This window comes from Dermochelys coriacea, chromosome 3 (assembly GCF_009764565.3).
Source record: "Dermochelys coriacea isolate rDerCor1 chromosome 3, rDerCor1.pri.v4, whole genome shotgun sequence".
NCBI classification, from domain to species: Eukaryota; Metazoa; Chordata; order Testudines; family Dermochelyidae; genus Dermochelys; species Dermochelys coriacea.
Genome location: NC_050070.1, coordinates 45,935,491 through 45,951,859, shown reverse-complemented (window position 1 = coordinate 45,951,859; position 16,369 = coordinate 45,935,491). Strand labels below are relative to the sequence as shown.

At 40.5% G+C, this 16,369-nt stretch overlaps 1 protein-coding gene across 4 annotated transcripts in view; it reads left to right on the top strand.

Moving 5' to 3' along the window:
• The window catches only part of GCLC (glutamate-cysteine ligase catalytic subunit), a 56,824-nt gene extending 41,701 nt beyond the window's left edge, over positions 1-15,123 (top strand). For all 4 annotated transcript variants that reach the window (XM_038393684.2, XM_043510373.1, XM_043510372.1 and 1 more), the window contains 9 exons: positions 810-926; positions 2,006-2,144; positions 2,687-2,799; positions 4,526-4,618; positions 5,377-5,481; positions 9,929-10,010; positions 10,104-10,207; positions 10,304-10,424; positions 13,367-15,123. In XM_038393684.2, the coding sequence (XP_038249612.1) occupies positions 810-926; positions 2,006-2,144; positions 2,687-2,799; positions 4,526-4,618; positions 5,377-5,481; positions 9,929-10,010; positions 10,104-10,207; positions 10,304-10,424; positions 13,367-13,575 (1,083 nt within the window). In that variant the 3' untranslated portion in view covers positions 13,576-15,123. The remainder of the gene's footprint in view (positions 1-809; positions 927-2,005; positions 2,145-2,686; positions 2,800-4,525; positions 4,619-5,376; positions 5,482-9,928; positions 10,011-10,103; positions 10,208-10,303; positions 10,425-13,366) is intronic.
• Positions 15,124-16,369: the final 1,246 nt, after the last annotated feature.

Sequence of the window (16,369 nt, the reverse complement as noted above, 5' to 3'; positions counted from 1 at the left end):
GATCCTGGTTGCCACGACATCACTGAGTCCAGCGGGAACACACCAGCACTGGGGACACGGCAATCCATTTCCCTGGCACCGAGGATGGATCAGCACTGGTCCAGGACCTTTACAGGACCGGCACCAGCAAGCAGCACTGGAGCCCAGCAGGTGATCACCAGCACCGGTCCCCATCATCATACCATCGGTCCCGATCCTGCCTCTTCCACACGGCATCGGTGGCCAGCACATGGGGCTTTGACGCTGCCATGGTCCTCGACCTCGGGCTTTTTAGAGTCTGACGCAGACTCGTATTATTCGAGGTGCAGTCGACACAGGTCGGACAGACGCTGAAGGGATGCGCATGCGGCCTGGTAGCTGCAGTGGCAACCCCCCGTGCAATGGCCTTTTTTGAATCACCTGGGCTAACCATCAGGCCCAGGATACCCTGTCCAGGGACTCCATGTCTGTGATCTCGGGATGCCGCCATTCCCAGTCACCTAGATATAGACCTGCCCAAGCCGCCTCCTCAGACTGCAGAGGTGGGATTGAAGTAGCCGGCAAGAAGGAACTGAAGGGGGATCAGGTCGGCGGGGTCCTATATCCAGCACCTGGAAGGCGCCACTCCAGGGGGCTCCCCAGCTCACCCAACGGGAGCTAAGGGAAAAACTTTTCGACAATCATGCATGCGGCACGCGCACGTCTGATTGGAATGGACGTGAACAACACATCTCGAAGAACAACAGTAGCAAGAACCATTTTTTACATTGTGTTGGTGGTGTTCCTTTGTTTTGTCCTGTGTTCTCATGTGTGACTGGGTTTTATTTTAGATGGCATTAAGTGCTGCAGCTCCCTTCTACAGAGGCTACGTGTCGGATATTGACTGTCGCTGGGGAGTAATATCTGCATCAGTAGATGACCGAACACGAGAGGAGAGAGGATTGGAGGCACGTGAATACTAGTTTAAAGAGTAAAAGTTAAACAATTTTCTGGTTATTTTAGTTATACAAGTTCAAATATTCTTTGAATATCACAGCCTGAGTACTTAGTGGAGAGGGATTGTAGTCTTTGTGGCACATGATTTTGAAGGTGTAACTTTCACCCTAATTATTGTTATAGCATCCTCAGTAGCAAATGTTATAGTTGAGTATAGAATTCCATTTAGATTCCACTTTTACTCGTACACAATTTCATGAGAAGTTCTTCATTTGGTGCTGCAGCTTCCCTTTCTTTGCCTCAACACAAAAGGTGATTTGTTTAAAAAACAGAGTATATATTGTAGCCCTGTATTACATGATGTGTACTTCTGTAGATGGTCTGATAAGACTGTAAACCATGACAGCAATGCTAAAGCACATGGTCACCAGAACTTAGAATCACAGAAATGTAGGGCTTGAGAGGTCAAGTCCAGCCCCCTGCACTGAGGCAGGACCAAGTTGAACTTAGAGAATGTCTTTTACAGAGAATGGACAGTAGAGACCATCTAGAGAATTACAACTTTTTTTAAAAAATGTAAACTTATAAAAATGTTCCAGTAGAAAATTCCGTTCTGTATTCTGACAAGTATATTTGTTTATATCAATACTAATATAATCATGATGTCACAGTAGACTTTTTTTTGGCAAGCCACCCATTTTGAAATGTGCCATGTTATCCAGATGAATTCCTTTTAAACTGTTAGGATAGGGTAGTCAATATAGTGAAGTGACTTTTATTCAAATTATTATAAATGAGGAAACAAAGTTGGGTTTTTACTGACAATTACTTTTCTTTAAGCTTGTTAATTATATACCCTTTAAACTGCTAAATATATTTAAACTCCATAAGATTCTTGTTTAATGGAACCTCTCAATGTACCTGCCCACTATGATTTTCCTTATTTTTAAAGACCTATGAATTTATTTTAATAACTTTAATTTCGATTGTTTAAAAGCAGCTTCTGTTTAACAGTTCTCTAAGAATAGTGTAATTAGTAAGGCAACATTGTTTACAAGCTCTTAAAATATTCTATTTTTAAATTATATAGCCACTGAAGAACAACCATTATAGAATCAGTAAATCCAGATATGATTCCATAGACAGTTATCTATCTGAATGTGGTGAAAAATACAATGACATTGATTTGACAATAGATAAAGAAATCTACGAGCATCTAGTAAAGGAAGGTAAGTGTTTCACTCATTGTGAGTCAGTTTAGTCTTATGCTTGTAGTTTTCTTTAGCTTTTCTTTAATCTACCATACTTTTGCATTGACTATGCACTCTTAGTGGAGATGCCCACTCATTAAGCATGCGGTAGTGTGGCCTAGAGGTAATGCCATTGGTCTGCAGTGGGAAATGTACCTCAACTTCCAAATTGAGGAGCTGACATCTTAAAAGGCATTAATACTTTGTCCTTCTGGATCGAGCAAAACTGTCAAAGTCAACAGGAGACTGAGGTGGAAGAGAGAAAGCGGAGGAAGAATGGCAGCTATACCGATCATCAGCTGGTGCTTCCAACCAAAAAATAGTACATCTTCCTATTCTTTTTAATCATGTTATGTATTTTTGTGGTGATCACTTTTACTTCTCCTTAGGATTGCTTGGTTGAGGTAGCCTCGAGCAGTATGGCGTTTCCTGTCTCTTGAGTCATCATGGCATTTAATAAGGCCTACTTTACTATCTCTGGTGTTTGTTAGTGAATATGATCTTTGAACTTTTGTTTATAGGCATTGATCATCTTTTGGCACAACATATTGCACACTTATTTATTCGAGACCCGTTGACTTTGTTCGAAGAGAAAATACATCTAGATGATGCAAATGAATCTGATCATTTTGAGGTTGTATCTTGTTTTATACCAGTTTAATGAATGTATGGTTATAATTGCATACTCACTATTTTACTGCTTAATCATGTAGCGCTGAGTACTTTGTAGCTAGGAATATTGGAAACATTTAGCGGCATAGGCAGGAACTAGGAACAAAAGTAGCTAGTTTCAAATGTTCCAAATAGTTCATTACAACATGCAATTTGTGATATTGCACTGACAAATGCACCTATTTCTATGAACTTATAAAATGTTTAATTCCTCATTCAAGAAAAATAATAGCTCTCACTTTAAACCTCGTGAAACACAGACCAACACTAGTAATTGCAGTGAAAATAAGCAAGGGAAAAATTGGAGAATATAAAGGCACAAACAGTAGTTAACTAGGTAAGGAAAACTGTCAATGCCATATGTCGTCTTTCATAAAATAGCTTTATATCAGGTGCTCTCTCATTTTATTATGCCATGTACAGCAACTACATGTTATGTAGTATATTTGATAAATTGTATTTTATATAAATAGTTGAGCAGAGTTGTAATCTATTCTAATAATGTAAGTGTGGATCTTTAATTTTGTTATGTTTTAACTGGTTATAAAAGGCGTACTAAATCTGTGTACATAATGTCTCATGTAAGGCTTAGTCACAGGTAATTTTAGTAAAAATAATGGACAGGTCACAGGCATGAAACAAAAATTCATGGCCCCATGACCTGTCCATGACTTTTTACTATAAATACCCCTGACTAAATCTTAGCGGCCCCAGGAGGCAACAGCTGGCTCCCGCTCCAGCAGCATAGGCTGATTCAGAGCCACCCTCTGCTCCGAGGCCTCCAAGGGTCACCGTTCCAATGGCCTCCGGGGCCGCCACTGGGATTGCTGCTGCTCTGGCGGCACCAGGGGCCGACCGTGCGGCTGGCCCGGGGCCGACCGTGCGGCTGGCCCCGGGGCCGACCGTGCGGCTGGCCCCGGGGCCGACCGTGCGGCTGGCCCGGGCCGACCGTGCGGCTGGCCCCGGGGCCGACCGTGCGGCTGGCCCCGGGGCCGACCGTGCGGCTGGCCCCGGGGCCGACCGTGCGGCTGGCCCCGGGGCCGACCGTGCGGCTGGCCCCGGGCCGACCGTGCGGCTGGCCCCGGGGCCGACCGTGCGGCTGGCCCCGGGGCCGACCGTGCGGCTGGCCCCGGGGCCGACCGTGCGGCTGGCCCCGGGGCCGACCGTGCGGCTGGCCCCGGGCCGACCGTGCGGCTGGCCCCGGGGCCGACCGTGCGGCTGGCCCCGGGGCCGACCGTGCGGCTGGCCCCGGGGCCGACCGTGCGGCTGGCCCCGGGGCCGACCCGTGCGGCTGGCCCCGGGGCCGACCGTGCGGCTGGCCCCGGGGCCGACCGTGCGGCTGGCCCCGGGGCCGACCGTGCGGCTGGCCCCGGGGCCGACCGTGCGGCTGGCCCCGGGGGCCGACCAGTGCGGAAGTCATGGCAGTCCCAGAAAGCCATAACCTCTGTGACAGACTCGCAGCCTTATTCAGATGTAGTCCAAAATTGAATTTCATGGGTAGTGTGGCATAATATCATTAGAGTGATGACTCTTCATTCCACCTTTAAATGTGTCAAGCTTCCTTGTGTTTCTTGGTCATTTGAATGGCTGTTGGTTGAAAGATGGAAGAGAATCCGGTTTTGTTTTTACATATATGCATTATGGAAATGTGCTCGGCTTTAACAGATTATCTTACTTGTGACTTGCAGAATATTCAGTCCACAAACTGGCAGACTATGAGATTTAAACCACCTCCTCCGAATTCAGATATTGGATGGAGAGTAGAATTTAGGCCCATGGAGGTAAGGAGTAAATATGCTTAATAGCATATCCCGTTACAAATGGAAAAGTACGAGACATTCTGCAATCCAGTATCAAAACCTTATTGTTTATGGTGTGATTTGTCCCCTCTGAATTGCTATTCTTCTGAAGAGAAATGGACAACAGCATTTAAGCAAATGTGCACAATAAATATTGGACTGAAACTAGCAGGGGAATTTGCATTAGCAAAGTAAAGAACACTAATGAGAGTAAGGGAGAGGGAAAAAGCCAGACCTATACATTAAAGCAACTCTAAACAAGGCTTTAATGTTATATTGAGTTTCTGGTGGCCTTCCTTCTCTTGTGCTTCTGTCAGTACTAAACAAATCTTGGTGCATTCCCTTCTCTCTCATGTGTGCTTGTATTTTATAGTTGTCTTGTCACTTAGTTCTCTAGATTAACACTTTAAAAACTTCAAGACATTTCATTTTAATAACCTGTGGGTTCAGACTCTTTGCATGATTAGCCATCCTTTTAAGTGCAGGACTGTGGTTTTGGTTTTGTATTAGAGGGTTCAATTAACAAACACATATGCGTATTTTGGCATACACCTGACTTGGACTCTCAATTAGGAATTTGAGCATCCAGACCCCAAATCTGGGCATGCAGAAGTGTGTACACCCTTTTGCAAACCCTGTTTGAAAAATTGACCCAAACTGTGTAAACTTGTTATGCAGCTATTTATTTTTGTTTATCAATCCTATTCCACTAACCTAACTTTAAATTTTTTAATGTCTAGGTTCAGTTAACAGACTTTGAAAACTCTGCGTATGTTGTTTTTGTGGTATTGCTAACCAGAGTGATTCTGTCATATAAACTGGATTTTCTCATTCCTTTGTCCAAGGTAAGAGTAGTGCTGTACATTTAATTTTAGCTTCTTTAAGCTAGTTAGAAGGTCTAGTGTTTCTCAGTGAAAGTGTAAGGACAGTATTTCTGCATCACTAAATCCCTCTTCATCTAGATCAAATCTGGTGGGGGGGCTGGTGATGAAATATAGATTAATACAGTTTAACGCCACATACTATATAGATGGATTAGGTGAAAAATCAAAATAAAAACATCTTCAAGTGAGTTGTTTGCATATATAAATACAATTATTTTTCCTATGAAAATGGGTGGTCTTTCCTCAGATCAGATGCACCATTAATACCCTGTACAATATTAACAGGGATATGTATCATTTTAATTAATATTGTATAAAATGGGGACTCTCCAAGGCTTTAGGCACCTCTGCTGTAAATTACAGAAACAAAATTAGATTTTCCACAGGGTGCCAAACTCCCTGCTCCTCTACCCAGCTGACTTTCCCACAGGCCAAACTCTGCAGCAGCCCAAATATATACATGTATCTTGCAAAGTGCTCCAAAAGTCAGTAGATTTGGGACTAATTAGGTCCAAGAGAAAAGCTCATCCCAGAGCTGAGGCCCCTCACTGAAAACTCCCTTTTCCTAGCCACTCTGGTTTGTTTGTATATACCTAGGGCTGCTTCTTTTAATCTTTAACCATTAAACACTGGTAAAACATCTACAATGGTAAAAGAAAAAAGAAATGTTTGTTTATCCTATAAATACCAGAAAAACACTGGTAATTGTTATTTGTATCTAAGTTTGTCTACACGGAGCAGTAATGCAGACTACGGCAGTGTGATTTCTAAAGCACTGTTTGGTCCATGTGACCCTGCTGTTGCACTCAAGAGTCCCTAGTGCTCTTTAATATCGTGCTACTTGAAACAGTACTATGTTTAAAGGTTTTAGGGAACATTACAGAGAAATTACTTATTATGATATAATATATAGAAAAAGAGAGCTCTAAAACCCCTCGCCCTATTAACTATGGTTTATAACCTGTCCTTTAAATCAGCTATTGTACCCAGTGGCTGGAATATAGCTAATGTAATACCAATATTTAAGAAGGGCTCTAGAGGTGATCCTGGCAATTACAGACCGGTAAGTCTAACGTCAGTACTGGGCAAATTCGTTGAAACAATAGTAAAGAATAAAATTGTCAGACACATAGAAGAACATAAATTGTTGTGCAAAAGTCAACATCATTTCTGTTAAGGGAGATCGTGTCTTACTAATCTATTAGACTTCTTTTGAGGGGGTCAACAAACATGTGGACAAGAGGGATCCAGTGGACATAATGTACTTAAATTTGCAGAAAGCCTTTGACAAGGTCCCTCACCAAAGGCTCTCATGTAAATTAAGTTGCAATGGGATAAAAGAGAAGATCCTTTCATGGATTGAGAACTAGTTAAAAGATAGGGAACAAAGGGTAGGAATAAATGGTAAATTTTCAGAATGGAGAGGGGTAACTAGTGGTGTTCCCCAAGGGTCAATCCTATTCAATTAATTCATAAATGATCTGGAGAAAGGTGTAAACAGTGAGATGGCAAAGTTTGCAGATGATACTAAACTGCTCGAGATAGTTAAGACCAAAGCAGACTGTGAAGACCTTCTTCAAAAAGATCTCACAAAACTAAGTGATTGGGCAACCAAATGGCAAATGAAATTTCATGTGGATAAATGTAAAGTAATGCACATTGGAAAAAAATAACCCCAGCTATACATACAATATGATTGGGGCTAATTTAGCTACAACTAATCAGGAGAAAGATCTTGGTGTCATCGTGGATAGTTCTCTGAAGATGTCCACGCAGTGTGCATCGGCAGTCAAAAAAGCAAACAGGATGTTAGGAATCATTAAAAAAGGGATGGAGAATATCTTATTGCCCTTATATAAATCCATGGTACACCCACAACTTGAATACTGCATACAGATGTGGTCCCCTCATCTCAAAAAAGATATACTGGCATTGGAAAAGGTTCAGAAAAGGGCAACTAAAATGATTAGGGGTTTGGAACAGGTCCCATATGAGGAGAGATTAAAGAGGCTAGGACTTTTCGTCTTGGAAAAGAGGAGACTAAGAGGGGATATGATAGAGGTATATAAAATCAAGAGTGGTGTGGAGAAAGTGAATAAGGAAAAGTTATTTACTTGTTCCCATAATATAAGAACTAGGGGCCACCAAATGAAATTAATGGGTAGCAGGTTTAAAACATAAAAAAGGAAGTTCTTCTTCACTCAGCGCACAGTCGACCTGTGGAACTTCTTGCCTGAGGAGGTTATGAAAGCTAGGACTATACATAGTTTAAAAGAGAACTGGATATATTCATGGAGGTTAAGTCCATTAATGGCTATTAGCCAGGATGGGTAAGGAATGGTGTCCCTAGCCATTTGTCTGGCTCTGTTTGTCAGAGGGTGGAGATGGATGGCAGGAGAGAGATCATTTGATCATTACCTGTTAGATTCACTCCCTCTGGAGAACCTGGCATTGGCCACTGTCGGTAGACAGGATACTGGGCTGGATGGGCCTTTGGTCTGACCCAGTATGGCTGTTCTTATGCCCTTGATTTTTTTTGACATCTACATAAAACTCAAAAAATGCTAAAAAATAAACCCTGAAAATGGTATTAATAAACCTCCCAAAATAGAAGCCCTGCATATACCATAATAAGGGTTCAAGAATAAGTGATCTATATCACACACATAAGCCCTTTAAAAAAAGGTTTCAGGGCCAAGGGGTCAAAAGTGCAGAATTCTCTCCCTCCCCCAACCCACCCCCCCAGGGGGGAGAAAAAAAAAAAGTATCCTGATGCAGACACAACCATGGAAAACTTCAGACCAAACAATTTGCTAAAATTATAAGCAACTGAAAAATAGTGGGTCTTATAATAGGAAGTGTTGGGCAACCTTAATAAGAGGCAGAGCTACCAGCCCTGCCTAATCTATATTAGCATTTTATTGTTTATATTAATATTTTACCACTTTAGGTTTGTTTGTTTGTTTTTTTAAAGTGAAATGTTCTGTTTTTAAAGTCTTCACTTCAGACTTGAAAGGAGAAGCTTTCTCTTTGTGAAGTTGGGGATACGGTTTTCACAAATAAGGAGCAGAAAGAAATCTTGCAGCAAACATTGGAATTTAAAATTACCCAATAACATGGGTATGCAATTTTATGCAGAGAGAAATGAACAAATACTATTCAAGCCAGCAATATATAAAGCACCACCAAACACATGAAGTGCCTAATAAATCATGGGCAAGAACATTAGTTAATGAAAGCCAGTTATGACTACAAAACAGATCATACACAGAGTGAACCTAGACCTAGATCTGAGCAGTTTGGCAGATATCACAACAGAGAATTAATGGACCTTCATAACTTGTTTTTTTTTACTTGTAAGAACAAGGATATTATGGGGCTAATCTTGAACTGATCTCTATGTTTGGGTCATGTGGGATTATACTTTAGACACCTAGAATGCTTTTAATCTTTCAAAACAGCCTTGAGACACCCTTCAGAACATACACAAACTGATTAGTAAAAGATATCATAAAATAAGTAAGAGGACAAAAGATTTTATCCTAGTGTCCAAAATAGTTTTTTTTTTTTAAATATCACTTTTAATTTTGCTGAAAGTTTTTTTTGCATCACATTGAGAAAGAAGACAAATGTAATGTAGCAAATCCTCTTCCTTTTTCCAGAGGCTAGAGTAATGTTAGCTGCTTGAAAGTGGACTACTACTAACTCCCCAATAAATGTATTGATTGAAGAATTTGGGCATAATCTTCCCAGAAGCTCTTCAGAGGCTAAGATTTTAAAATTTTCACCCAAAATGTTAGTTGGATTATACTAAATTAAAATTTTGTCATGGGTATTTTTAGTAAAAGTCATGGACAAGTTGCAGGCAATAAACAAAAATTCATAGAAGTCCATGATCGATCCCTGACTTTTACTAAAAATATCCAGGGGGAGTTGACCAACAGTCGGATCCACTGCTCCAGCCCTGGCAGCTGAAGAATATGAAACAGAAAATGCCAATTTAAAAAAAAATATTCATAACCTCTTATTCCAACTGTACTGATTTCATTACACCTAAATATCAAAAAAGCTTGCCTGACAAGACACATGTTCCTCTGAGTTTACAGCTGACACAGCTTGTATCTAAAATTACAAGTTGTTCATGCCAGTGCCATTCTACTGTTGCCATTTTTACTGACCAGTTAACTATACCTTCATGAGTGAGGAGCTCTGTGGTTCTGTGCAGAATGCTAATCTTTGAGAAATTAAATAAAACTTGCTGTCTGTAGGTAGGATTTAACTGGGTCTAGTGCAGTGAAATTAACAAGAAATATATCTAGAAATCCTAACTTCCAAGACCAAAACACTCTGATAAAGTGCCCATTTTCTAGCATCTGAGAAATAAACTTTGGGATTTTTCCTTTACTAGGTTGATGAAAATATGAAGGTAGCCCAGAAACGAGATGCTGTTCGGCAGGGAATGTTTTATTTCAGAAAAGATATTTGTAAAGGTACTGCACTTACTGCTTTCAGATTACTTGCTAAGGATCAGTTCAAGAGATGCACCAAGTTAATTGTTTTGTTTTTCCCCCTTCTTTGATAAGGTGGAAATGCTGTGGTAGATGGATATGGCCCAGCACAGATTGGGAAAGAGACAGATGCAGAAGAGTACACCTTGATGAGCATAGACACAATCATCAATGGGAAGGTCTGGTGGTAGTTTATATTTGGAACACTGAACTGTTTTCCTTATTCATAAATTAAATCAAGTGAGTTTATACTGATCATGCATTGTTTCTTGCAGGATGGTGTCTTTCCTGGCTTAATCCCAATTCTAAACTCTTACCTCGAAAACATGGAAGTGGATGTGGACACAAGATGCACCATTTTGAACTACCTGAAATTAATTAAAAAGAGAGCCTCTGGTATGACTAATGTTTTATATGTTGGGTGCAGAAACTAGACTGAATTTCCTGACTTTTTCCCCCCATTGTATGACCATTTAAACAAATCTTTTAGATAATTTCTAATGTAAAAGGGGACTTAACTACTGTAGCAACTCTGAATACTATTAATCTGTTCTCGTTCTCCACCTGTTGAATCACAAATCCTTACCAACACGTGGGTCTGTGGGGGTAGTGCTGCATAATTCTGGAGTCCATAGCAATTTTGCTAATCATGCTGGCAGCATAATTTAGAATTAATATGGAGCAGTAGATCATGGGGCCTTGTCTTTGGCTGTCTTATAAAACAAGCAGGAAGTCCTATGTCCTTTGGTCCCAAAAGTTACTGACTGAACTTTATTTAAAGAAAAAATGTCCTTTAAGCTCCTATTTTTACCTCATAATAGCTTTTAAAAAATATTTTTTCAGATATGCAGTGTTGGGGAATCCCCCAAGACCTCTTCTACTGGGTTCCCCCAAGAAATCAGTTTGACTCCAGTCTCAGGTTGCTTTATTTGGCATACAGCAAAGCTACACTGAGTTGATCCGACTCAAGTATAGGGGATGGGTATATGGTGTACCACGTGTCCAAAGTTGCACAGAAAACCTCTTCCTTCATACATTTACACATTGCATTGAATTTACTTTACATCACTTGTTTTGGGCTTGGCTTGGTTACTTTGTGTGAAACAATCACTGTAAAGCATGCTCTGTTCACGCAGTGTCCATGCACAATGTACTTTTTACTTCATCTTTACTTTCCCTACTTATCTCAGCCATTGTTCCCTTGACCACTGTTAATGGCTCCTTTGGTGTTCTCCTCCCCCCATCCCTGCCCCCACCCATATCTTAGCTGGGACAGACATTGTTTCCAACCTGATGATCCACTCACCTGCATATTCGTGTCTCCCAAGAAATGAGGCCTCACTCATTCCAATTACTTGTGTCAAACCAGACCTACATGTAGTAGGCTGGTTTTTCATGCCCATTGATTGATTGTTTTTTGTTGTTTTGTTTTTTTTTACAGTGCACCATGTACCTTGAGAAAAGGAGAGGTTTAAACGTTTTATTTAAATTGGACGTATTCAGATATACTTACCTACAAGAGTCTGTATGTGCAAATGCCATAGTGTGTGCACCTGCTCTCTATACCACCCTAAGTAGTAAAGTTAAGGGCTGGTTTTCAGTCTTATTGAAAGATGAATCTCTCCACTCATGACCTCATGAACAATTTCACATTTTTGAAAATGCTATAGCTAAATGTAACTAAATGGCATTTTAAAAAATAAGATGAAAATAAGGACTTAGTGGAGCTGGAAATACTACATTATAAATTTAATATTACATCTATATTAATTGTAGATGTTGCTATACTTGCTTTGGTAAACTCTAAGAATAACTTGCTCAGAAACTTTTGGCGGGGGGGGCGGGCTGTGGTGATGTTGCTCGTCCATCAGTCGTTCTCGCACTCAGCATCTGACGTCTACTGTGGTTGTTTCCTTATTAGAACTAACTCCATTCATCTCACTCTCCTGGTCTCTAAAGCTAAAGTGCTACTAACATCAGACTTGTGTAGTAAATTCTTCTGACAGTCTTCAAGTACATAAAAGGTTGTTATTAAGAGAAGGGTGATAAATTGTTCTCCTTATCCACAGAGGACAGGACAAGAAGCAATGGACTTGGAGCAATTTAAGTGAGATTTAGGTTAGACCGTAGGAAAAACTTTCCTGTCAATGTATTTTAAGCTCTGAAACAACTTATCTGGGCAGGTTGTGTAATCCCCGTCATTGGAGGTTTTTAAGAAATACATGTCAGGCATGGTCTAGACAGCACTTAGTCCTGCCTCAGTGCAGCGGACTGGGGTAGATGGCTGGTCCCTTCCAGTCCTATGTTTCAATGATTCTAGAATTCGGGTGTTTTTGATACTGAAATGACACTGAATGTTTGAAATTACACTTTTATGTCCAAAAATTGAAATTCATAACAGAAAAAACATGGTGTGTCTTAACGTATCTTAGCAGTTTTTTAGGCACAAGCTCTGGAATTTCCTAGTTGTTCCCAGTACCTCCTTAGGGTGTAATGGGTCAGAAGTTCCTGAACTGTGGTCCATGGGCAGCTGTCTGGTTGCTAATGTTGTTGTGTACACCAGACAGTCTTCCTCAAATTTCCTACTATTGCTGCCACTGGTGCAGTTCCATTAGAGGTAGCAACATCATGAGTACTAGCATAGATTAAAAATTAGCACCTTAGCCACGGTGTCATCTAGCCCTGCTCTGGTATAGTTAGACAACAGTGTTTATAGTGCCAGCAGTTTGTTGACCCTAGCACTCCCACTAGTGGAACTGTACAGGTGGGAAAGCTGAGGAAATATCTAATATAGACAGAGCTATACTGGAGGGTCTCCTTGTTTTTAATACGTATAATTGCTGTAGAGATGTGATTACGGATAGTTTGACACTTGGTCTCTGAGCCACAGTTCCTCTATTAAAATGTGCTGTTATGTGAAGAGTTTGAGAATTGCTGCCTTAAATTGTCTGCTTTTCCTATTGATGCATTCTGTTTTTTTAGGTTCTGGTATAGTTTCTGTTATGCAGGTTCATAAATGTAGCGGACATTTTACTTCTGAAATTTTGAAAGTAAAACTTCTAGGATATAGATTGTTCTAGATAAGTGTAACTTGTAGTGTCTGTGTCGGGAGTATGCTTGGTGTACGTCCTTCAAGATGCATCTATAGTGAGTTCATGATTTTTTTTATTTTTTTTTAAATGTGGCTAGGCTTTACTATGAAGCATATGTCGTGCTCATGAATATGAAGTGTGTATGTAATGAGAAATACTTGCAGGTATGGAATATACTAAATAAAGCAGATGCTAAATGCAGTGTATAAATGTCTATAATATGATTATTTGTTTTTCTCCTTTCAGGAGAATTAATGACAGTTGCTCGGTGGATGAGGGAGTTTATTGCAAACCATCCTGACTACAAGCAAGATAGTGTGATCACTGATGAAATGAATTACAGCCTTATTAGGAAATGCAACCAAATTGCACAAGAACAAGCGGAATGCCCCGAATTACTTGGAGTAGGATTTAACAAAATAAAACACAGTGGAAATAAAACTAGCTCTTCTTAATGAAATGCTTCAATACCTAGTAGAAAGTGTAAACATTCTAGTGGAGAACCAATTACAGTACTGTGTATCCAGTAGTTTCAGGTTGTGAAGACCAAAACAGGTAGTACTGCACCTAACATGGGCCAATCTGCCTAAATATTCATTTAAGGCTTCCTAAAATGGGCATATTCTTATTGTTAAGGTTTATACAATGTACATGTAAATAGTAAAATATTTTTATGACTAACATCAGTGTATTTTAATAACATTGTACCTAAAGTTATTGTGAACCAGCTTGTAACTTTTTTATGCTTGTTCTGGAAAAAAAAATGCTGTCCTGAACAACTTCATAAATGTAATATAATGGTACTTGTATATTATATGCATTCCAGATATTGAATGTTCACTGTAATTTTTTGTTACCTGGAATGTACTAATCTACCTAATTTTAAAGAAAATCTTAGGACCTGATTCACAGAATTTCCCTTTCCATCCTTTGTTGACTATAAAACAGAATAAATTGACATGTTCCCTTTTTGTTCATCTTTGCGCCAGTCCCTTGGCTACCACAACACCTGCATGCACTCATCAACCACAGACCAGTAGAATCTGCTCAACGTCTTCACTCAAATATGCAAAATCTGCTCATTTCCTGATGAGCAGAGCCTAAGGGATGGCCTGACAAGGCTCTTTTGGACAACCACACCACATGCACAAAAGCTTCAGAAATAAATGCATCCTTTACTGGACATAGTTTTTCAATTCTGGTAAATTCCTGTGCTTTCATGGGTGAAAGTCTTTCAATTTAAACATGGAGAGAGTGAGAACTGGAATGTTAAAGGACTGTTTATGTGAAAGATGAAATGGCTGAGAAGTCTGCTCTATTTTGTGCTGCTCATTAGCTTTTTTATTTTTTTTTTTTCCCCCCCAATTGCTGGTGTTCCTAAAGTCTACAGAGTGGTGCAACACAAAATCAAGATGAGAACCTATATTAATTCCTTTTCTAGCCTAAGGCTCTCCTCTATCCCTGATTTTACTAAATGTTTCCCTGGTCAACACCCTAACTTACTAATAACTATTACTGAGCATTGTGAGCACAAGTTAATCCCTGCATAAAATCAATCTAAAGAGAAATCATGGAATGCACTAATCCTTTTGTGAACTGGGAACCTGCAGTTTAGAGAGATTGTAAATAATTTAGAACTTGACATTACAGCTGTATATAACCTAAATTTATGGGGATTTCTTAATTTAGTTTATTAAATGGCTTCTACAATTGACTTGCTGTATGGTAGATTATGCAAAGTTTAATACAAGCATATATAAATATCTTAAGGTGTAATAATTTTAAAAAGAAACTAATGGAGAAATTGTAATGATGTTGCATCAGAAAAAGCTTTTATGTATCAATATTAGAACTTGTGCTGTGTTCATAGGTGTGCTTTAGAGAATGAAAGAATGCCTTTTTTGTTTCTGCTTTTGGTGAACCTTTTTTAATCAAGATGTAGATGGCAGGTGATCTGCTTGTTAGTTTGTGGAATAAGGAAATAAAAAATGAACTTTGCAGTATATGGTGGTTGTTTGGATGTATATAAAGAATATCCATATTTGAATAGAAATATTTTCTTGCCACCAGTGCAGCAACTAACTTCTTTTCAGAAAATTCCCCATCACTGCGATTGTCGTTTCTAGCAAATTAAGCAGCAGTGGAAGCAATGAGTACTTGGATGGCAGACTTCTATGGAAATCCAGAGTACAGTAGGAAGAGGGTGTGTGTGTGTGTGTGTGTGTGTGTGTGTGTGTGTGTTAATTTATGTGGCACTCCTTTCTTGAACTGACACTGAAGAAATACTCCAGCATGATACTAGGTCACAGTGCTGTTGGAAATAATCTTTCAAGACTTAAGACCAAATGTTTAGATTCCATGGTACATTCTAAATAAATATTGTGATGGACCTAGGTCAGTTGGGTACAGCAGAGTAGTTGAAGGCAGATACACTGGCCATTGGATAAGCAGTTTTCTGATCCCTGACTGAGTAGAGTAGGAGCTGCTCCAGGCTAGGGTTGACAGGACTCCAATTGGCCTGCAAAGAGTCAGGTGAGGCTGTTAAGCTAATGTGAACACCTGACTCTAATTCAGGTCCCCTTTATAAAAGGGCTCACTCTCATCAGGCCGAAGGGAGCCAGAGGAGAGGAAGTGCGGCTGAAGGGCTTGGTAACGAAGACACCCTCAAACCACTGGAAAGGGAGCCCTAACTTAAGGGTGAAGCAGGGGAGCTGTGGGGAAGAGGCCCAGGGAAATGTAGCAACTCTGGCAGTGAAAGGTTGGCTGCCAACAGCTGCTGCCATTAGGGTCCCTGGGCCAGAACCCAGAGTAGAGAGCGGGCCTGGGTTCACCCCAACCTGCCACTACAGGAAACACCTCCTGGGAGGGGAAGACAGGCCTCGGTCAGGACAGGAGGCTAAATTGTTCTTGAGTAAGCCCATAGGGACAATGGAGACTGGGAGTTCTCTCACCAACCTCCTTGCTGGCTTATGATGAAAAGGCCTTACTAGACTATACCCTGGCCCTAGAGAGAGAAGGGCTACTTGGAGGGTTGCAGTGACCCTCTGAGGCTAGCATAAATCGCCTGGAAGCATGGGACCCACAGGGATGAGGTTGGAGCTCTGCCACAATGTATATAAAATTTTTTAAGCAATCCCCCCCACCACCCCACCCCGACTGTCACTTATGTAAAATCTATACCTTACATGCAAGGTATGACAGAGCATTGTATGTACTGACCGTATCTAACCTGTACCAGAACAGTTATCA